Source organism: Aspergillus steynii (assembly GCF_002849105.1).
Source record: "Aspergillus steynii IBT 23096 chromosome Unknown P170scaffold_1, whole genome shotgun sequence".
NCBI classification, from domain to species: domain Eukaryota; kingdom Fungi; phylum Ascomycota; class Eurotiomycetes; order Eurotiales; family Aspergillaceae; genus Aspergillus; species Aspergillus steynii.
In genome coordinates, this window is record NW_020194398.1 from 2,909,103 (window position 1) to 2,930,516 (window position 21,414).

Sequence of the window (21,414 nt, forward strand, 5' to 3'; positions counted from 1 at the left end):
ACAACATCCTGGAATGAACTGTTTCTAACGAACCTTTAGCTAAGTGGCTTTACTGTTTTATCTTCGGAGAGTGTTTAATTTAATATGTTTCTCAAAAATTGTTCAGATTAGGTACTATGATAGTCTGTCAGCATTGACTCTAGGGAATTGGCTATCTGTATCATTTTGCGTTCTCAACATGGATACCGGGTTCATCAGCCAGCATGCCAAATCTAAATAAGCACAAATCCATCTAGCAATCATTCCAAATACGTGACTAATCCTAGTGAGGACAGAAAAGATAAGGAAAGAGACGACAATCACCTCCACACGCAGAGTAAAGCATGCTAGTACCACAAACAAAACTTCATCACAGCAAATACAGCTCAACATTGCAGATTCACTACGGGCGCAGGGAAAAGAAAGATGACGTGGACATGCAGGAGCACCAAGACCGACGAGTTTTCGAGGTAAATGCGTTGGAGAAAGATTTCTTACCCTAGGGCCAACTAAAGAGCAGCAGACGGGTTGTTTCGCGCTCCGTCACCGTGCAGATGAAAACAAAAACCCGAATCGCAGGATCCGTTCAGGGCCGCTAAAGCTGCGCCGGACTCTAGTGCTGCAGCTATTGTCGTGATCAAAGCAGCCCTCCGAGTTATAGACGTGTCTCAAGCACTGTGAGTCGTCGCACGGAATTCCTTTGTCGAGATGGCGTGTGCTGATCTACAAAAACACGTTGCACTAGAGAGAGTAACTAGGATCCCCGCACTCGGTCTTGTCCATTATGCTGGGTATCTTCTTCCTTTTCTCTCTTGATATTCCGTTTTCCATGTCACGGCCGCTTATACTCAGGATTACTTGAATCTCTACCTCGCCATGCGGAACGACAACCAAGAGATCGTATCCCTTCGCCTCGAAGCAACTAAAGCCAATTCCGGCATTTACGGAGGAGCTATGCACCCTGCCTTACAGGAAGCTGCCTTCGAAGACAAGCTCGAGACTTGCAAGCGTCTTCTTGACGCAGGCGCAGATCCCAATGCTCAGGGAGGTCGGATGGGCTCGCCGCTACACGCCGCGGTCTGGCGCGGATCTGTAGATCTCATTTGGCTTCTACTCAACTCCGGCGCCGATTCCAGTATCCGGGACAGGTCCGGACGGTCTGCACTCCACCTGAGTCTGGCATGTCGTCAACATGTACTCGTGCTGCTTGAATCCGGCGCCAATACAAACGTGGTAGATCGCACTGGGACGATGCCACTTCAAAGCGCCGCTCGCTCACACCCGAGAATAGTGCCACAGCTCCTCGCAGCCGGGGCCATGGCGGGGGTTCGTGACGGATGTGGTCGCAGTGTTCTCCACGCTGCGATGGGTGCCGACAAACTGCAGTTCCAGAACGTCCTTGATCACTTGCCAGAAAGCAGGAGGAAGGATGATCTCGAAGCTGCGTTACCCGCAGTGCTCAAACAGCCCGCAGAACCAGGCAGCGTCATGCTAGAACAATGCAAGCAGATTTTCCATCTAATTTTGGGAGAAGATAACATTGACCTCAGCGTACCGGATCCCAACGGCTGGACTGCACTAGAGCTTGCGGAATGCTACGGATTGAACGAGGAAGCCTATGTGCTCGAGCAGCGTGGCGCACAGAAGGGGAATCTCCAGCAAGCGCTGCGGCCATCTTGCTGGTCGTCTGCAGACCGAAACCCCGAGGTATTTCTCTCGGAGGACAAAATGGAGGCATGGGTGACCGCGATTTCCCCGAGCAGAGAAGTGAGCATGCAGCTGAGTAGTGCCATCTGAGCAAATTGCTGCGTGCCGATTCTGAAGGAAGATGATTTATTCTATTTCGAGGTGGAGGTTTTGGAATGTCAAAACAACAGGCAAGAAGAACCCCTTGTATTATTTCGAGCTTAATGACATTCTATGACTAACGCTTCTGAATCATTACTCGGCGCAATCGCAATCGGGTTCCTCCAAGAAGCCAACGCACTTGATGCGATGATTGGATGGGATCGCGGGACTTGGGGCTACCACAGTGACGATGGCTACATATTAAATGCCGATGACCAGCTCTGTAACGGTCCCATGTACCGCATCGGACAGACAGTAGGGGTTGCCCTGGATGCACACCAGAGACATATTTGGTTTTCAATAGATGGTGTTAGAGTCGGTGAGTTCTGAACCCCCACCCAGGGCCCGACAGGTTATTGATGTCTGAATTCTGCAGGCTCATATGAATATGAAACGGTGGGACAGCTGTATCCAGCGGTCTCATTTCATTACGGGGCAGTTGGCTCAGCTGCCCGTGTCAGAGCGAATTTCGGGCCAATCTTCAAGTTTACGCCCTATAGTGGCTCTGCATTGCCCAATCCCAAAGAAGGGGAGAATAAAAAAAGACGATGACGAGGATATTGAGGAGAAGAGAAAGAAGAAGGATAAAGAACAGGGCTGATGAAAGGCTCAATGTATGCCACTGTGGACTCTGTTCAAGCACGTACAGCCCCATGGTGTCGACCTGACCTTCCTGTCTGCGCAGCTAGTTGACAAATTTCAATCTTCGCAGTAAAGAAGGTCAATAATTTCAATTGAGAACACTGGATCCCGAAGAGCAACCAGAAGAATAATATAGAATTTATGTGAAAAATGACGGCATAGGTACAGGAGGACGAGCACCTGAAGCTCAGTCAACCCTCGAAAGGATTCATATACCACGTCAAGGGTGACTATCAACAGTTCAAGGTCGAGAAAGTATGCAATGGCACTAACATAAAAGAATATACTGAGGTTTTCATAGGCCATGAAGATACTTGGATAGGTCCCATCATGTGTTGGTGTTTATGCTAAACCGACCTTATTTCCATTCCAACAATCTGTTGGGGTAGCATATTTGCAACTACAGGATGAGGCCAGAAGTGATGATCTTAAATCACCATGCAGCTCGTATTTCCGGCCACCAATGCGACACTGCACGATAGTGGGGTTTCTAAACCAGACTAACCAAAGAGACTTCTTAATGAGTGGTTTCCTAGTGCTAAGATCCCTGCCACACCGTCACACATCAGTTTGTCTCTCCACACCGAATTGGCATTCATTTCCGTCACCATTCCCGGTCCATCTCCCTCTACTGCATCGACAAAATGCCTCCAATGTCCTTTCAACTGCTTGCCCGCAATTTCGATCCCATGCAGGCCTCCATCGAGCTGTCTGATCAGTGGAAGAACCCCAGTGACGTGTTCTCGGTGCTGCTGATTCTTGGCGGGGATATTGTCGCCAGAGCACTCGCCCAAGTCTCCGGGTCGCGGCTTACGCCGGTGGCATTTTCTTTTGGTTCGTTTGCTCATTGTACTATTATTGGCCATCATCTGTAATGTGTATAGTAATGGCTCGATCCACTTACTGACAAGCTACAGGATGGGTCGCATATGCAGTCACAGCAGTGGTTTCCGCGGTGGGAGAAAACAAACTCATGCCTCCCCCGGACTGTCCCTGCAAGGTCATCAATACGAAGAGTGGTTATTTACGAGACAATACCAGCTGGATTATCAGCCGCATTGTGCGAGACTATGAGTACTGGATGGACGGCGGTAAACCAAGCGGACCTATTCGTAAACATCTAGAAAAGATGATCGACGACCGTTGGACGCATGATAAACTCAAAAGTCCGGGACTCCTTCGGCCAACACAGGCTGGTCTTTGTGTGTCGGTCTACACAGCTGAAAAGGCGAACCCCGGGTATCCTGGTTACGATCATATTTATTTTGCAGGGATGTTCACAGCTGTCATGCAGTTGGGGCTTGCGGCCATTCCATGCGGCATATTTGGCGACTGGGGCATCATCACAGTTACCGCTGCAGGAATTATACTTTCCATGATCACCGGCGGGCTCGGTCAGTGGCAACGCGAGAAATGGGCTTGTCGTCAGGGCTCGAAAAAGACAGTCATCCTGACCAAGGGAAATGGCAGTCAACATGCGATTATGATTATCGGAAACGGTGAAGGGCTTGATCTAGAGGATCTAGCTACGGGCCAATCCAGCATCAATGTCTCAACGTCAATTTTCACTAGAGTCATGGTCATTGCGCTGGCACTATTTTGGATATTGCTTCTCATCACGGCGGCAGCCTTGACTCGGAACACCTGGTTCCTCCTCGCCATTGGCGGGATTGGAATGCTCCAGAATATTTTGACGGCTGGAGCTCGGCGAACCCCAGAAGACTATGGGGTATCATTAAAGTATAAAGAGGTTATTGGCCATCCGAAAGTTATGGAAACTCTTTTTCAGGTGGAAAGAAAATATCCGCGCGTGGGGAGGAGCATGCGGGATACTTTCTTCCCGGGGCAATTGCTTTCTGAAGAAAGGGATGAATGGAATGAACTGGCTAAGAAGGCCGACGCCTTGGACAATGCCAGCAAGAAGAAGCCCACAGAGGAGCGCGGTGAAGATAAACATAAGGGCGACAGTAGCAATCTAGCTACCAGGGCCTTCATTCCCAATCAATATTCGGAAAGATAAGATGGGGTCAGTTGGACTATTTGAAATTGGATGAATGGCCATATTTTGATCAACATATTTCCGTCAAAAGTGTAAGTTATATTGCAGTGTCTTTGTTATTTATCGGCCTGATGGCCGTTTTGGTGGAATGGACTAAATAGCATGCAATCCCAAAGGCAAGACAAGGAGACAGGTGTAGAATATATTGTGATGACCTAAAGGGGTATCTTGAATAGTCTGGAGAAATCTTTACCAACGTCTCGCAGGGAAATAGCTTCACGATGCTCTCTTTCTTACATCTCGGCCCATATGAGACCACCGTTTGGTCTGATTGCTTCGTATGCACGCTCAGAAACACACCCAACATCTTAACAGACAAAGGAACTAGCTAGATATTTAACGAAATCTTCATCCCTAGCCAGGTGCCAAAGTAAGGGGTGACACCTCGCCTACAAAACATTCATCTGCTTATCATCGCCTATTCGTGAGGCGTTAAGCAAGGGATGTGATAATGTTGTATACTGTGCTGTTTTTTCACACATAGAGGAAACGAATGTATTCTGATTAGCCATTGGGAATTCCTCATCTATATCTCGTGCGTCTCCCAGCTGCCAATGATCCTAACCACGCACATTCCATTCCCCCCACCTACAATTGCGGTGAACAACTTCTCACTGCGAATGAACCTGTTTCAGACTGTCTTAAATCTCCTGAAAGTATCGAGTTAGATTAAAGAGAAAGACACAATCAGGGCACGCTTGGATGTCTGAAATATCTTACTAGGAGGAAGGTGCGCATCAAAAAACCTTTCATCGAAAAAGACATCGAGAAAGTTCTGGTCCTCAACCGACCAAACAAGAACCTGTTCGCTGCGCCTAGGCATCTGGCATGTGGCCTATAATTGCCGGGGCGAGTTAGCCCTATACCAACACTCCGGGTGACTTCTAGGTTCAGAAATCGAACCGACTCGGAGCGGGCCGCATACAGGCGGGCGGCGCCGTGGTCGATAGTCGATTTGTAGCGCGGGATAGCTTTGTATGTTCCAGCTACACATAACCCCTTGCATGGCTCTGGCAATAGGCCTATCAATTGGGAGGGGGAAAGCTGGGGTGATCCGTTTAAAAGCCGAAAGTGTCCCACATGATAAGGATCCGCAGATCTAGATATCCTTTGGGATAGTCGATTGTTGATTTTGTCTCATTGCAAGAGTCTTTCACTCGTCAACTGGATTGTCATCTAACTCGTTAGGTTAGGGGCATGCTGGATTAGGTACTAGATAATGCATCAGGTGGACTTCTATTACCAAACAGTGAGGGTGAGAGGGCGGAGCCAATTGGCCCATACTAGTCGACATGAATATTCAGTGACATGCATGAGACTGGTTTGTTCATCAAGTATCACTGTGTCTAATCCGTACCAACTACATTACGGGGAAGCTGGAATCTTAACTATACAGGGTGGGTAGTAAACAAGAACTGTAGAGCAGAATTATGAGTGACATGCTTTGCTTAGGTTTAAGCGAGAAAAATGAAAACACCCCGGTGGACAGGTACATGCATCGGCAGTTCAATGAAGCAAAAGCAAAGGAGCAGGCTTTGCTGTTGCAAGGAGTAATAGTCACACGACGTGCCATTGAATCAAGGAGGTATGTCCACTAAACATGCTGTGTCACGATAATGATTTTGCTATCTAGGAATAGGCAGTAGGCAGTTGTCTCTCACTTTCCATACAAGTCATTATTCTCCCTTACGTCTACGGTAAAAGTCCACAGAATCTAGCGAATGACGATTATCAGCTAAGCTCGAATTCCTCTGCTTATATAAAAGCCTTGACCAGAGATTTAAAGCGACTGAATTCCCTCCAAACATAGAGCGAATTCAATATCCACTGAACTCACAGCAAAGTTCTTGATACGCAATCCTTCATAACGCTTACCTTTCTACCACTCTTCTACACCAAATATGAATCTTTCTGCTATCCTCTTGCCTATCCTCGCTGGACTTGGAATGGCAAGCGTCATGCATGAGAACAACGACAACGCCTTGGAAAAAGAGGCTGCGAGCTGCTGTGGCGCGACCCCATGCTTCGTGGGATGCAAAGTTGACGGAGTGTTCGAAGTAAGTTCATACATGTTGACTGGCAGTGTACACCATTGCTTGTATCAAGCTAACCCGGTGCTATTAGTTTTGCTGTTGATTCAGCCCACACAGAGGATGATATACGGTTACCCAAGAAACTATTATGGTATGTTAAGCCCGCGCATTAAACTTTGATCATGAAACTCGAGAGGGATAATTTGAAACTTACTTTACCTTCTGACTTCCGACTTGTGATAGGAAATCGTTCGGTGCTAAACATGTTGTTTTTAGAGCTTGGTATAGGTTTTCCCTAGCAGGTTAGGTTTCCCTATGCCTTTGTGTGAATGCAAAGTCCTCTTCTGTTATACTCCTGAATCTACATCAAGTCAGTTAAATGACACCCTAGGTTAATCTGTAAGAGAGCTGCCCACCCACTGGGGAGTAAAAAGATATCTTGTTTCTGAAGAGTAGCCTTGCGCTAGGCCATTCGACCACCGAGTGTAGAGTACAGGGCTTCCCGTCCGCTTAGCTATATTCAAACCATCCAAGTCCATCCGTACAGTTAATTCTCGAAGGGCTTTGAACCTTGATGCTTTTCTAAAGTGATAAGAATCTCCAAGCTACTGGGAAGACCCGGCTGGGGCGCGTGGCTTCCCGAAATACCACTTGGCAAACATTATGAAGGCGGCCGTATCTTTGGTGCGAAAATCATATAGTTTGATCGAGCGCACCATGATCGTAGGGTCTTCTATATGAGTTTGAAGAACGTGAGCATGCTGGGACCTTATGAAGGAAAACGCCTGCGTCTAGGACGGCATATTGAAGGTAAGCATTCACTTTTGAATGGAAGGGGACAGAGACAAGAACCTCTCAGTTGTATGTTTTGTTTTTTATTCTTTTTTGTTAAGGTCTATGAGAGTAGAATGAGGATAGTCTGCCGAGGAACCCAAGCAATTAATCTATTTTATATTAAGGAGAGGGCGATCTTGACCGTGGCGAGACGAGCCGTTCCGCTAGGGCATGCGGGCATCATGGCATGTCCTGTCGCCCCCTCCGATGACCCACTCTTGACGAGGGGAGATGGGCGAGGTGATCGGCAGGTTGAATTGCTGGATTCAGTGCGTATGGTCACTATGGTGTGATAAATGCATTGTGAATGTTGATGTTGATGCTAATGCGGTGATGGCTGTGGGCAAGGAGCTACTCCCTAGCCGAGGTGCGCCTGCTTACAGTTGTATATTACGAGAGAGAATAGAAACTGACAAGATAACAGGGATATTATTGATAGTTTGTTGTGCTATGTCAAATGCCTTCTGTCCTACTTCCTGATCCATCCTTCAAAACTATGGGGCATCCTATAATGTGACGGAGGAGGTTTCCATCTTACTCATCTCCGGAGGCGTACTCGCCCGCAGCGATCTTCTTGCTCAGCGCCTCGTTGGGGGTGATGTAGTCCTCCAGATCGGAGCGAGCGGCCACCAAGAGATCGGCCACCAGACGGCCAAAAACGACACCAGCGGCCTCGTTGATGTGCGTCTTATCACCGTCGGACAGGTCGTAGTTGGTGGCGCTCTCGTCGCCAATGGCGTTGATGTAGTCGGTGCTGGCGGTGGTCAGATCCAGGTACTTGATTCCCACGGACTTGGCGGCGTTGATGGCTTGGACTCGCCACTCCACAAAATCTTCCTTGACTGTATCGCCATCGAAGCGGCGGCGGCTTAAGGGAGTGATGATGATCTGATGACCCGGTTAGTTGAAGGGAAGGAATGAGGATAAAATGGAACATACAGGAGTGGCACCGGCTTCTTGGACCTCCGTAGCCAGACCTTCCAGGTTCGTCCTATACTCGTCCAGATCAAGGGCCTTCTGGTCGTTGTGGCCAAATTGCATGGTTACAATGGGCGAGTAGTCGGAGGCGGTGGAGTTGATGTTCTCCAGCAACTGGTCCCATCGTCCATTGGCACGGTATGACACAGTTGTGGTCCCGCTCTTGGCCGAGTTGACGCCGTCCGCAGGATCGGTCACGAATGACAAGAATCCGTCACCCCATCCTCCAGCGGTAGCGACGGTAGAATCGCCGATGAGGAGGAAATATGGTGGTTTGGATGCCCGAGTGACGGGAGTCGATTGGACAGCGCCAAAGGTTGCGGCAAGAATGGCAGCGATACTGGCAGGCTTCATGGTGTTCTTTCTGGCTGGGTTTTGGAAGGAAAACTGAGTTGAAAATAAGGGTTGACCGAAAGACCAAGAGGACTGTAGAAGAATTGATAATGGAAGAATGCTGGTGATTGAGACGAGACGAATTTGAGGCCCTATTTATATCGGAGGGAACCCAGGTAGTAAATTCAACTACAGAAGGGCAACAACCTCAAGCTTTGACGACATCATCATCTCCTCAATTCAACGAGACAGAGCGTTGCGTACGCCCAATCCTGCAGCAAACCGACGATCTCTGGTAACATTTGCGGACACAGGGAAGATATCGCAGGTGAGGATTCGTTTACTCGGGATAGATCATGCCGACACTCTCCAGGAAGCTTTCAAAGGAGTATACTAGAGCCTGGGGGAGGCGACAGAGAAGGTGACCACATTTGGCCGAGACCTGACGATCATCGCTGTTTGTGTAAAGGTTTCGCCCCTCTGAGATAGCTATCCTAGACAGCGCGATGACAATCGCGGACCAGAGGAACCTGCAAGAGAAATGTTGAGGGCGGATGAATGGAAGCAAGGGGTTTGAGGGCGAAAACAGGGATGATCCTATTCCTGGCCTGACAAGCAATGTTATGCTGAACGACGTGGCATTGGCGCAGCCAAGAATCCGGGGTTCTCCTAGTGCTGGATAGAGCGAGTCATTCGTGAACCTGGAGACTCCGCACGGACGGGAAAGACACGAATTCAGGATGATGCCCCCTACTGGTGTTCGTAACGTCCTGGTGAGATGAGAAATGAGCCGGGATGTCTTGGCCTATTTGAGCAAATATGCAGGCGATCAATTGCTTAACCGAGTTACGACCGAGACGATCCTAGGGCCAAGAGGACTGGGAGACTCTGGGCTCACTCCTGAAGCGACAGAATGGCCGTACGGATATTTTCTTGGCCGGTCATCCTCCGGCCGACATGACTAGGTAGGTATCTGTACTGTCCCTTTTTGTAATTGAGGATTGGCAGTCACTGCAGTGAAGCAACCATGGTCCGCGTACAGTCCCTCGTCATCCAAGCCAGTGCATGGGGACTGGATCAGAGAAGCTCAACATGGCTGTAACACAGCATATGTTCTTGAGTGGATAATTATAGGCACATGATTGACATATTGGTGAAGTGCATTTATATTCTGTTAAGTGCGAAGACGATGGTTTGGCATTTCTCTTTAACGCTGGAAGACGAGAATGACCGATGGTGATGGGAATACTTTCAAGGTCGCATTAAGCCATGCATGCATGTAAAGTAGACCGGGACAGTGATTCCAGGAGGCGACTCAAGGGGGATTGAAGAGGAGAAGAAAGAAAGCAAGAATCAATGGGGTTTGTTTGTGTTTGTCTGGTTTGTCTGGTTTGTCTGGTTTGTCTGCCCAGATTAGTTAGATTAGATTCTGCTGACTCATCCTGACTGTGGATGCTGATGCCTCAGGCATAAAAATGAGATCATTTCGACGAAGCGAGAAAGTCTCCGCGCTCCATCTTCAATCCACAAGACTCCATTTCACTTACAGTCCAACAAGCCCTTGGGTTTCTCTCTGAACAAAAAATATTTGTTTTTTTTTTTTTCAATGACTATTCATTTGCTACGGATTACTTTTCGATTGATGTTCAATCCTTGCCGAACACGATGGCATCCCTGCATGAATTCTGCAAAGGTATCCTGAACCCCGACTAAACTGGTGGGTCTCAAACGGTCGAACATCGGACCGTTTTGAACACAATCACCACCTGAACGACTCGGGTTAGAGATATTGCCCATCACCAATCGCTGAAGTCCGCTTTGAACTTCGATTTTCCTACCAGCTTTCTTTCACTCGAAGGGTCCTCGTTTCAAACGTTCGAAGCCCTCAACATGGAGACCAGCTCGTGGGATCCATCAGCCGGAAATCGATCCAGTTTCTTCAAAAGTCGACAGAGTCCAACGATAAGCTTCTCATAAGTGAAGAAATCTAGTCGGTGAAGTTCGGATGGAAACCAAATCCTGCCTGAAGTATTCGGCGATCCTGCCCTGCGGTGACTGAATTATTAAGCGTATCGTCATGGAAGTGGATCGTGCCCACTTACGTCAAGATCCGAGGCTGCCAATAGCCCGTCCTATTTAGTTGTGGAGATGCCCCTTGTCGACGGGAGTCAACTCATCAATTGAAAACTATCCAAAATTCGAGCTATATTCCTCGAACGCATCAACCATGGCACCAACTGGAACTATGAAGCAGTGGAGTGTGGCGAGCAAGGACAAGGACTTCGATGGCCTGTCCTATGGCGATGCCCCAGTTCCCAATGTTGGCGAGAATGAAGTTCTCGTGAAATTCCACGGCGCGTCGCTCAACTACCGTGACCTAATTATTCCCAAGGTCAGTTGGCTTCGTATTCTGTCGCACCCGTCTGATCAATAATTTCTGCTCTGAACTCTCGCGGGTACACAAAAGCCGATTGACTGATGTTGTCGTTACCATAGGGATTGTACCCCTTCGGCGTGAACTTTCCCACGATCCCCGGTTCCGATGGTGCCGGCGAGGTTATCGGCGTTGGATCCAAAGTAACACAATTCCGCAAGGGTGACAATGTGGTTACTTTGTTCAACCAAGGACACCAATATGGGCCGATTGACCTCGCAGCGGCCCAGAGCGGTCTGGGGGGTGCAGTGGATGGTGTTTTGCGCCAGTATGGAGTCTTTAACGAAAACGGCGTTGTTAAAAGCCCGAAGAACCTCAACCACCTGGAAGCAAGCACCCTTACCTGTGCCGGACTCACTAGTTGGAATGCCCTGTATGGCCTGAAACCTCTGCAACCCGGACAGACTGTGTTAGTGCAAGGCACAGGCGGCGTCAGTATCTTCGCACTTCAGGTAGGTTCCTCCAAAACACCATTTTAAATCCCAGATATAAGCGTGGATAAAGCTAATGCGGACTTATAGTTTGCTAAAGCTGCTGGGGCCTCCGTTATTGCTACCACCTCATCGGAAGAAAAGGGCAAGAAGCTGAAGGAGCTTGGGGCCGACCATGTCATCAATTACAAGACCAACCCCAACTGGGGAGAGATCGCTCGTACTCTGACCCCCGACAACGTCGGTGTTGATCACATCATTGAGGTCGGCGGTTCCGGCACCCTTACCCAGAGCTTCAAGTGCATCAAGTTCGAGGGAGTCATTACCATCATTGGTTTTGTTGGCGGTACCGACCCCGAGAGCCAGCCTCCCGTTCTTAGCACGCTCAACAACATTTGCACCGTACGAGGCATTTACGTTGGAAGCAAGGCTTTGATGAACGACATGGTCAAAGCGATCGAGGTGAACGACATTCACCCGGTGCTTGATGCCAAAGTATTCTCCCTAGAACAAACCAGGGAAGCCTATGAATACATGGTAAGTCCTTCCTACATTAAACCGGTATCTATCATTACATGTACTGACCTGTTGCGATGTAGTGGGCTCAGAAGCACTTCGGCAAGGTGGCCATCAAGATCGAGTAAATGGCGCAGAACATGAGTAACGACACATGCAGGAACATGGAATGCAGTTATTTATTAGTATAGACATGAATTGTGCAACCGGTAATGGTTATTAGTGTTCATGACCGTTGTTCATGTCCTTGTGTAGCCTCAGGCACCGGCCAATGAGAAACACCTCAGCCTTCCCCTCACCGCATCATTGCCACTGCAACCAACGCATCAACCATGTAGCGACCGTCTTATCCTGGTCCTTGCGAAACTCTCTGCTTCCATCCTTGCAACCACGGCAATCATCAAGTCGGTCTTGAAAGATTTTGACTCATTGGCGGCGCTCGCATTTCTCCAGATGCCGAACGCTGACATGACCTCAACCAGACCCATCTTTGGGCCCGGGTGTGATCTGCAGGCTTCGCAGGCACAAATAATTCGTCCAGCACAAACAAGCATGTTTGCTCGAGTAAACTGCTATCCCCCCTTGGGCCAAGTAACCTGTCCACAGAGAATTCAGAAGGCACTGGGATCCGGACAGGATGATACGGTAGGCTCTTGCCAGCCACGGAGCTGACCCCATAGATAGGCATTTAGTAACTTGTGCTTTAGATTCGATTCACAGTGGTTTTAGAGTCAAGCACTGCATTTCCTGAACAAACATGGGAAGTCGATATTTGGCATAACATCGCTGGGCCCGAATGGACTGCACTTTCTTTGGAAAAGCAGGATGGTCCCATTGCACCGCTTATGAATAGCAAGGAGTCGGAATACCAGTCATACCGCCATGTATTTTCTCAGGAAATCTCTCTCCCTAATACTGGTGGCCATTCTCAGTTTACCGTTCGCTTCCGCCCTGGCCCTGATGCGGACTGGCACTGGGTCAATGAGCAGCAGCATGTGGGTGACGGGGAACTGGTCTTTGCCCCGAGCGCGACTATTGAGATGTTCGAAGACTCCGGAGAGCAACTCCGCAAATACTTTGACCATCTATCCTCTGAGGTTAACATTGAGTCACGAAAAAGCGAAGCCCCAGGATCAGTCCTCTGGAAGCTTTCTGGAGAAATCGATCCCGCAAAAGATGGTACATCTAGCGTTAGGGCTCTACCTCTTGGAGCTCCATCCTCGGTCGCTCGATACTTTGCATTGGCCCGGGTATGGACTCCGTGGCTTGGGCCTCGGCATGGCCGCGACAAATTCAAATTGACTGAAGATGCAATTTTGTGTTCATTTCTTCGAACTGATGGAATCCATGTGGTTCTCTTGGCCGTTTCGGGGACATCTAACGTAACTGTACTTGAATCCGGAGAAGATGGAGAAGTGATAGTTCGGTCGCAAAGCGATTCGGCCGACTCTACGGAATTCCAGGTCCTGGCTGCCGTGGCAGATAAATTCGATGTGGCCATGAGCGCAGTGATGTACGAAGCGCGCAAAGCAGTCCGACCGTATGAAGAAGCTCAACCCTGCCAGCGTGTTCCAACACCGATCTCGCCCCCTGGCGATAGTTTCGTCATGGTTGAGAAAGACCCCGAGGTGCAATGGCTAGCAGATTGGTACGATGGCTTGACTTATTGCACTTGGAATGGGCTGGGCCAGAACCTGACCGAAGAGAAGCTGTTGGGCGCTTTGAAATCACTGAAAGACAACGGAATCAAAATCTCCAATTTGATCATCGACGACAATTGGCAAGCTTTGGATAGTGATGCCAGGCCCCAGTTTAAGCGACGATGGACGCAATTTGAGGCAAACCCGGATGCATTCCCACGTGGATTAAAGCATACAATAGAGAAGATTCGCGAGAGCCACCCCAATGTCGACCACATCGCCGTTTGGCATGCGCTTTTTGGATACTGGGGCGGGATCGCGCCAAACAGTGAATTGACTGCGAATTACAAGACCAAAGAAGTCAAAATCAAAGACCCTGCAGCCAGCGGGCCTATCGCCCATGCATTCGAAGATAAATCGCTGTTGGCCATTGACCCGGATGATATTCAGCGCTTTTACACCGAGTTCTATAGCTTCCTCTCCTCTGCTGGAGTCGACTCTGTGAAAACCGATGCCCAGTTCTTCATTGATCTTTTAGAAGACCCGAAAGACCGAAGAGAATTTGCAAGTGCATATCAGGATGCGTGGTCGATCGCCTCGCTGCGATACTTTAGTACAAGGGCGATATCGTGCATGTCTCTTTTCCCTCAGGCTATTTTCCACAACCAACTTCCAACAAACAAGCCAACCATCCCGCTGCGCAACTCCGACGACTTTTTCCCTGACATTCCAGAGTCCCATCCTTGGCATATATTCTGTAATGCTCATAACGCTCTGTTCACTCGATTCCTGAACGTTCTTCCGGACTGGGACATGTTTCAAACCAGCCATCCTTACGCATCCTTCCATGCAGCGGCTCGTTGTGTCTCCGGTGGCCCTATATATATCACGGACGAACCAGGAAACCACAACATATCGCTGATCAACGAAATGACCGCTCCAACGGTACATGGGTATACCGTGATTCTGCGCCCAAGCCTGGTGGGTCGCACAATTGACGCATTTAATGGCTACAACGAGGGCCATATCCTCCGCGTTGGCACATACACTGGCTGGGCACGAACCGGAAGCGGCATTCTGGGACTCTTCAATGTTTCCGCGACCAGCAAATCGTGTCTTGTCTCTTTGCTCGACTTCCCTGGAATCCACGAAGATTATACTGCGAAGTACATAGTCCGGTCCCACGCCCGCGGCAAAATCACAGACCCCATGACTCCAACAGACGCCAACTCCATTGTGGCAGTTAATCTTGAACAAAAGGACTGGGACATCCTGACTGCTTATCCCACTCGCACATTCACGCTCAGGGCTAATCCAGAGAGAAATATCCCGCATGACATCCAGACCGACGTCGCAGTACTCGGACTGCTTGGTAAAATGACGGGCGCCGCGGCGCTGGTTAGCTCTGACACATATGTGGAAACAAATGGCCGTCTCCGGGTGGATATTAGTTTAAAAGCACTGGGTACATTGGGAATATATTTTTCTAACTTAGGACATCGGAGCATCGCGCAGAACTTCATGGTTACGATCTTAGGAGATCCGGTCCCGCAGAAGACGGTGCAGCTGGAAAGGGGCGAAGATGCTCGCCTTTTGTCTGTCGACATTGCGGCGGCCTGGAAGGAGATGCGTTTGGAGCCTGGCTGGAGCAACGAGATTATTGTGCATGTGTTTGTGGGGTAAGATCATGTTGTCACGCACATGTTTGATATTATTTCAAGATTCGTTCGTATGCATATTTCTTCCATACATTTACGATGTCTTAAATCGGTGTATTCGATCGCCAGCCACCGCTACTCTAGAACCGGCCTCCATCCTCGTCTACCGGCAAAGCCTTCTACACCTTCGTCCTCTAAAACATCCTTCGCTGATCGCGCAGTCACAACGCTTCTCTCCACTTCAGGTCCTCGGACGTAGAAAGAACCAAATCCTACCAATTGACCTGTCTTTTTGTCCTGTTTACGAACCCACTGTTTTCGCCCAGACAGAGGGTCTAGTTTATCCATGAAGCCGGAGTTGACACGATCTAGACTGATGAACCAGCGTCTTTGATGGACCGATCCGATGGAGTTCGTGGACCCAGGGTAAGCGTTGTTCAAACGAATTTGACGATCTACACCATCTTCGGAGTCCGAGTGTGCCTGAAGAGAGGAGTCCAGCGGAGCTACGTCTTGATTCGAGTGCTGAGGTACTGGTCCGTCTCTTTCCGGCGATGAGCCTGACGATGAGGTACTCGGGGGCGGGGCACTTTTAGCATTGGAGGATATATTGCGCCTGCGACGCTTTTTAGGCGTATGGATTGGGTTCGTAATGTCCATGGCCTTTGCTAATCGTAATATGACAGTATATCCAGGCGGTAAGCGAGTACCGTGCAATCGCAGACGGATTTTGCGCTGAAAGCTTTTAGCAACTACTACTTCAAGGATGTTAGGCAAGGTAAGGTGGTGGAATACATTCTGGAATGCCTGACGGAGCTTTTCGCTCTCACTACCTTGATCTCCAGAAGCCGATAGATCAGAAGACGCGTTGGAGCGAGAGTCGTCGGTTTCAGGACCCGACGGCTCTTCATGATAAGGCAGAATTTCATACTCCCCGGTGTCCCAGATAATCATGCTCCCTGTTTTGGCGGAAGCAGTTTCTACCAGATGGTTCTACCGTAAAAATCAGCCAGGTGTCCTGATCTCTCGAACAGCACATAATCAACCAGAAACACCGATCATATGCATACCCATAAGCAATGAACCCTGGTCTCCGTGGCATTCCGATTAATCCGTCGACTATTAGGATCGCCGGGCAAGCCGTACATAACAGACCAACTTACGGAGCTCGAGCCCGAGAACTGTAGGCGAAGATCATAGTGCGGACCGGCGATGGGGTGGTCATGCTGATGGATCATGAAATGGCGTCCGTTGGCATGCTGGTTGCGATGGTACAGATCTGCCCAGTCTGGGATTTCGAGGCGGGGAGTTTGTCCATCTGTAGAACGAGCCGCTGCCCGAAGTCGCGAGGAGAAGATGGATAGATGATCCGAGACCTGTGCTTGGCCGGCCTCGATGGCGGCTAGATCGGGTCCCTGATCGGATTTCACCGTTGAAGTGGAAGAGGGTGGGAGGGTTGGTTGCTGATCTGCGGATTTCTGCGGTGATGATCGTATTCTGGGAGGAGAGACTGGAGCGTGGAGTGTAGAGAGTTTAACCTCCGCTGGTTTCTGGGGAGAGATAGACGGTGAATCTTCACGTGCATCATGGCTGCGCTTCATAGTAAAGCATGATCGACCCGATTATTTCTGGGTATAATTGCGGTGCCATCAATCGGGCGATCAATTTCGATCAGAATGACATGGAGGAGTTGAAGATGGAGGGGAATGGGATGAGTCAGCCGCTGAGATAAGATCCTCCGATCGGACTGTTTCTTCTCTTTCCTTCTCGATCTCTCTCTCTCTGATTTCTGAGTGCAATCGATCGACTCGTCTGCACTAGACTGGGAACTATTCAAAACCATATCGAGAAATTCGATGCCCCGATTAGCTTCAGGGTCTAACGCAGTTGGCGGGAGCTATTGATGGCTCAGTCCCACTAGTCGGTCGGCCAAGCTGGCTGATTTCTGGGGCACTCCACGGACTTATTCCAAATCGCCCGAATCTGCCAGGACAGCCCATTTGACATCTCGCGGATCGCGTCCCGAATAGGACATTCCTGTCATGGCCTCAGGTACGGCTGAAAGTGTTAGCCGCATGAAAGATGCATCGTTCCTGACCATTCCCCGCCGATCGATCATGAATTTGAGCTGAGATGGGTCGATCTGCTTGCATTCTGCGTGATGCCGAATTGAATCACTTCAGCCGCGATTGACAGGTCGGCATTTGCAGTCCTCTACAATGCGTCTCAGGATTCAAGCCCCTCGGCATCCGACACATCACGTAGATCTTTCCCATCTTCTGCAAAGCGAATGATCCACATGGTTAGTGATGAGAAGCCCGATTGCCAGCATGTGGATTGCAATACGAGGACAATTGGAGCTGGAACCATCTTCCGGGGAACCAGCGGATCTTTCTCGTCTTGGTTGTTGTTTTCCTGCACCCGGCCCCTTTTCGTCGGCAGATATAAAAGCCAGCCGAAACCCCAATTTTGAAAGACTGTCTTGTTTGCCGAGTACCCAATTCACCAGTTCGAATTGAAACTATTTCACTATGCGTGTCTCCGAGTCTGTCCTGTCTGTGCTGCTTGCGATCTATACAGGCCACGCCGCGGCCGAGAAGTACAATGGAACCTGTGAGGGTGACAACCCCGTGAAGCTGCGCATTGGAAATGGTGGTGCCGGTCAAAGCGGCTTAGTCAAAGGTTAGTATATCCTCCGACATAATCTATCTGGCTATGGCTCATCCAGGCTGACAATCGAATTTAGCACTGGCCGAGAGTTTCATCAAGAGCAAAACCGACGATTGCCAAAATGATCCTTTCCAAGTCGAATGGGTCAAGGGCGACACTACCGAAACGATCAACAACCTCAAGGACGGCTCAGTGGATATCGGCATCACCTACCATGAGACCGCGGAGAAGATTGCGATATCAGGTGGCATTGCTGAGGGATGCAAGTACAAGGACGAGAACAGCACCGAAGCTTGCTTTGAGAACTGCGACGACTACGTCGAGAAGCCGTGCTACACCTTCCGCGACCACTTCTACCTAACCGGACCGAAGAAAAGTTCTACCGGCATTACCGATGACGACGACATCACCGAGACCTTCTCCAAGATTTACAATTCAGCCGAGGCTGGCAATGCTCGTTTCCTCAGTCGGTTTGATAAGTCGGCTACCAACATCAAGGATTCAGAGCTCTGGATCAACATTGGACAGGTAAGATCATTGGATTCCATCGAGTGCAACGATCTCCAACTCACGCAATCAAGGTTCCCTGGGCCACCACATACTCCAAGTGGTACCATCAATACATGGACTACCCTCTCCAGGCCCTGAAGGCCGCCATCAACCTGGGCGAATATACGATCACCGACCGCGGCACCTACCTCACGCTGCAGAACCAGGAGGAAAACATTACAGATGACATCAACATTTACAAGAGTGGCGAGAACATTCCAGAGCTCCTCAACCCTGCCGATATAATCATCAGCAAGAAGGCCGAGGACAAGGACCTTGCATCTGACTTTGTCCAGTGGGTTCTTAGTGAAGACGGCCAGAAGGTCATCGTCAACTTCCACAAGGAGGATGGCTTCTGTCTGTACAAGGGCTTCCCTGTCGAAGACGGTGACGATGTCGAGCCCACCGAGTGCAAGTGGGATTTGAATGCAAGCGATGAGAGCGATGAGAGCGGTGACTTGAGTGCGGAAGCTCGCCGAAGCGTCCGTGCCATGCGATGGAGATCTTGAGGATTTCCATGAAGCAACATCAAGAATCTAGTATAATATTCCAGACTTTCTTCAACAGTACTTTTTATATAATGATTAATTAACTCAATGAAACGTTAGCCGAAGACTCGGTCTACAAATTTACTCACGAAGCAAGAATGGTACTGCCCAACATCGCCGTATCGGCGTTGTTATAGACGGATCATACTAATGGACTTCTCAAATTCGGTCAACTTATGAACAATAACCAAGAGCTTATCAGCATTCGCAAACAAAATCAGTAATCACCCGTTGGGACCCCATGGGCTGGAACATGTTGACCGTGGAACCCAAACGCCACCGGGCCATTGACATCAGCCCTGCCCACCTCCGACAGGTCATGGGCATCCAGACACAGAAGATAGCTTTTGCCCGTCCTCCCATTGAGCACCACGCTCAAAAGAACGCCATCGTCCTCGCTCGAACCGTCCGGGTCAGCCACAAATATAGGTTCACCCGGAGATTGGGCATGATGGGACCACAGCAGGGTTTGTTTCGTTTCGGCGTCGAATTTCACAATGCCGTCAAAAAAAGTCGACTTGCCTCGATTCACAATCATGTATGAGTATCGATGTTTGCGAGTAACACAAGTGGGATTTACGATCGGTAGATCTGGAGAAAGCTCTCTGCATGCGTTCCATTCCACGGTTGCCGAGTGTATCTGCGAGCTGGGGGTGGATAGAATGAGCGGGAAGCGGAATCGGGTGATCGCTCCACGATCGCGATCTTGCGTTGAGAGGACGCGCTCTTTGGCCTTGGGAGAGGTTGATACGATGTTCTCATAGAGTACCTGATGAATAAAATCTAGGTTGTCGTACGTGATAAGATCCGCCACGATATCATTTTTGGAAGAGTCGGTTGGAGAAGACTCCTCCCATGCGTTGACTGTGTGAAAGCAGAAGAACGCGCGGCTTTCATACGTTGCGACAAGGCCTTTGTCTCCTTGACGATCCACGACGTACCATGTTGCAGGCTTGGATGTATCGTATGGTAGAATCGCATCCACAAAGCTGTGTTTGACCTTGACCGGGGATATATGCGAGTTCCAGACACAGAAAAGGGCGTAGTTTTCGGTTAAGAGGAGAGAGTGAATGTAGGCAGGAACTCCTGAGAAGGTTGCAAGGATTGTGGTCTTTCCGGTGGAAGCAGATACACGGAAGATACGGTAGGTCGAAGTTTGACCAACTGTGAGATTGAAGTTGAACATGTCGCCCGTGACTGGGTCGGATCGAGCATGAGACGCAGAAAAATACCCGTCCAGATCAGGGTGCAAGCTTTTCTGTGAGACCAGACCAATTGGCTCTAGAGTCACCGGATCAAGCCTTTTGAAGCTGGTCGAGTCAGTCTTTGCATATAGAGTCCTGATGTCCGAGGAGCCAGTCCACCGGCCTCGAACCTCTCCATTCGGCTGAGTATAGGGTCCATCAAGACCCGGCATGTTGACCGACAGAGTTACCCCGATATTCTGCATTGAAGGGTCACTTGGCTCATAAGTGGTTTGAGCCTTCTGGAAAATAGTCTTGCATGGGTCTTGATTCTGCGCGAAGCTGAGCTTTTCCATCGACCCCGACCGTCGAACTTCCTCGATCAGATGGTCTGTGGAAAAGCGTGAGTTGAACAACACCCGTGCAGAGTTGGAATGGCCATCTTCAACCAGGATTTGAAATCTATGAGTCTGACTGAATCCGTCGAACCAGTGGGATACTGTAAATGTGTCTCCTTGGTCTGTATCAACAGACGACCTTCCCGGTCCTGTACGATAGAGGATACCGGCCGTGTATGCCGGAAAGCAGCCACTGACATGAAGCTCAACAGGAGTCCGCTCTTCATGGTTTGCGTCAAACTACTCGAGTCAGTGGTCGGAACTAGCAGGTGCATGAAGAGACATACCCCGATTTCATTTGGCCAGTCGTTGAAATGCTCCTGAAGACCAGTATCAACGAGTGAAGGTGTCATTTTCGTGTTTGATGAAATTGAATAATGGAAATGGCTCGAGAAGGAGAGGATGGGAAAGATAGCTAGCTGCCTATATAGACGTGGTCACCTGACAGGGTGAGCCATGCAAACGAAGTTAAGCTCTGATATGATAATCAGGAATAGGCCATGAGTTGGGGCCGATGACGAAAGGGAAAGCAATGGATCTGGTCAAGGCTAGGAGGGACAGCAGTACGAATTAATACTTCAGCTCCCCACGTGCTGTGGAGGGTGGCAAGCGTAGCTCTTGATCGATGATAGGGCCATTGTATCCCTGTCGGCAAGCCCCGTTAAGAGGTTAGCATGGGT

At 49.4% G+C, this 21,414-nt stretch overlaps 8 protein-coding genes across 8 annotated transcripts; 5 read left to right on the top strand and 3 right to left on the bottom strand.

Moving 5' to 3' along the window:
• Positions 1-855: 855 nt before the first annotated feature.
• Positions 856-1,776, top strand: P170DRAFT_505303 (ankyrin repeat domain-containing protein; the record flags this gene model as incomplete). The annotated part of the gene is made up of 1 exon (XM_024854277.1): positions 856-1,776. The coding sequence occupies one exon, from the start codon at positions 856-858 to the stop codon at positions 1,774-1,776; it is 921 nt and encodes a 306-aa protein (XP_024709861.1).
• Positions 1,777-3,090: 1,314 nt separating this feature from the next.
• Positions 3,091-4,640, top strand: P170DRAFT_373799 (uncharacterized protein). The gene is made up of 2 exons (XM_024845258.1): positions 3,091-3,303; positions 3,387-4,640. Exons 1-2 carry the CDS (start codon positions 3,114-3,116, stop codon positions 4,487-4,489), a joined length of 1,293 nt encoding a protein of 430 aa, XP_024709862.1. The 5' UTR covers positions 3,091-3,113; the 3' UTR covers positions 4,490-4,640.
• A 3,289-nt stretch (positions 4,641-7,929) lies between these two features.
• P170DRAFT_470023 (rhamnogalacturonan acetylesterase) lies at positions 7,930-8,727 on the bottom strand (the record flags this gene model as incomplete). The annotated part of the gene is made up of 2 exons (XM_024852698.1): positions 7,930-8,283; positions 8,335-8,727. The coding sequence occupies 2 exons, from the start codon at positions 8,725-8,727 to the stop codon at positions 7,930-7,932; spliced, it is 747 nt and encodes a 248-aa protein (XP_024709863.1).
• A 2,206-nt stretch (positions 8,728-10,933) lies between these two features.
• P170DRAFT_442649 (zinc-dependent alcohol dehydrogenase family protein) lies at positions 10,934-12,215 on the top strand (the record flags this gene model as incomplete). The annotated part of the gene is made up of 4 exons (XM_024850474.1): positions 10,934-11,098; positions 11,203-11,592; positions 11,662-12,108; positions 12,171-12,215. The coding sequence occupies 4 exons, from the start codon at positions 10,934-10,936 to the stop codon at positions 12,213-12,215; spliced, it is 1,047 nt and encodes a 348-aa protein (XP_024709864.1).
• A 204-nt stretch (positions 12,216-12,419) lies between these two features.
• On the top strand, positions 12,420-15,471 carry P170DRAFT_398188 (putative raffinose synthase protein Sip1). Its single transcript, XM_024846215.1, has 2 exons — positions 12,420-12,732; positions 12,795-15,471. Exons 1-2 carry the CDS (start codon positions 12,541-12,543, stop codon positions 15,408-15,410), a joined length of 2,808 nt encoding a protein of 935 aa, XP_024709865.1. The 5' UTR covers positions 12,420-12,540; the 3' UTR covers positions 15,411-15,471.
• A 49-nt stretch (positions 15,472-15,520) lies between these two features.
• On the bottom strand, positions 15,521-17,085 carry P170DRAFT_373810 (uncharacterized protein; the record flags this gene model as incomplete). Its single annotated transcript, XM_024845259.1, has 3 exons — positions 16,456-17,085; positions 16,181-16,378; positions 15,521-16,120 (listed from the first exon to the last, which is right to left on the bottom strand). Exons 1-3 carry the CDS (start codon positions 16,984-16,986, stop codon positions 15,521-15,523), a joined length of 1,329 nt encoding a protein of 442 aa, XP_024709866.1. The 5' UTR covers positions 16,987-17,085.
• Positions 17,086-17,916: 831 nt separating this feature from the next.
• Positions 17,917-19,113, top strand: P170DRAFT_470027 (uncharacterized protein; the record flags this gene model as incomplete). Its single annotated transcript, XM_024852699.1, has 3 exons — positions 17,917-18,067; positions 18,132-18,583; positions 18,637-19,113. 3 exons carry the CDS (start codon positions 17,917-17,919, stop codon positions 19,111-19,113), a joined length of 1,080 nt encoding a protein of 359 aa, XP_024709867.1.
• A 177-nt stretch (positions 19,114-19,290) lies between these two features.
• Positions 19,291-21,264, bottom strand: P170DRAFT_452306 (carotenoid oxygenase family protein). Its single transcript, XM_024851254.1, has 2 exons — positions 21,022-21,264; positions 19,291-20,974 (listed from the first exon to the last, which is right to left on the bottom strand). The coding sequence occupies exons 1-2, from the start codon at positions 21,085-21,087 to the stop codon at positions 19,370-19,372; spliced, it is 1,671 nt and encodes a 556-aa protein (XP_024709868.1). The 5' UTR covers positions 21,088-21,264; the 3' UTR covers positions 19,291-19,369.
• Between the last annotated feature and the right edge of the window lie 150 nt (positions 21,265-21,414).

Bases quoted from the DNA above. Each gene is read 5' to 3' on its own strand.
- P170DRAFT_373799 (XM_024845258.1), top strand. From the start codon at position 3,114: ATGCCTCCAATGTCCTTTCAACTGCTTGCCCGCAATTTCGATCCCATG. The intron at 3,304-3,386 runs GTTCGTTTGCTC...GACAAGCTACAG, and splicing joins GCCGGTGGCATTTTCTTTTG to GATGGGTCGCATATGCAGTC.
- P170DRAFT_398188 (XM_024846215.1), top strand. From the start codon at position 12,541: ATGCCGAACGCTGACATGACCTCAACCAGACCCATCTTTGGGCCCGGG. The intron at 12,733-12,794 runs GTAGGCTCTTGC...CTTGTGCTTTAG, and splicing joins GATCCGGACAGGATGATACG to ATTCGATTCACAGTGGTTTT.
- P170DRAFT_452306 (XM_024851254.1), bottom strand. From the start codon at position 21,087: ATGACACCTTCACTCGTTGATACTGGTCTTCAGGAGCATTTCAACGAC. The intron at 20,975-21,021 runs GTATGTCTCTTC...TGACTCGAGTAG, and splicing joins ACTGGCCAAATGAAATCGGG to TTTGACGCAAACCATGAAGA.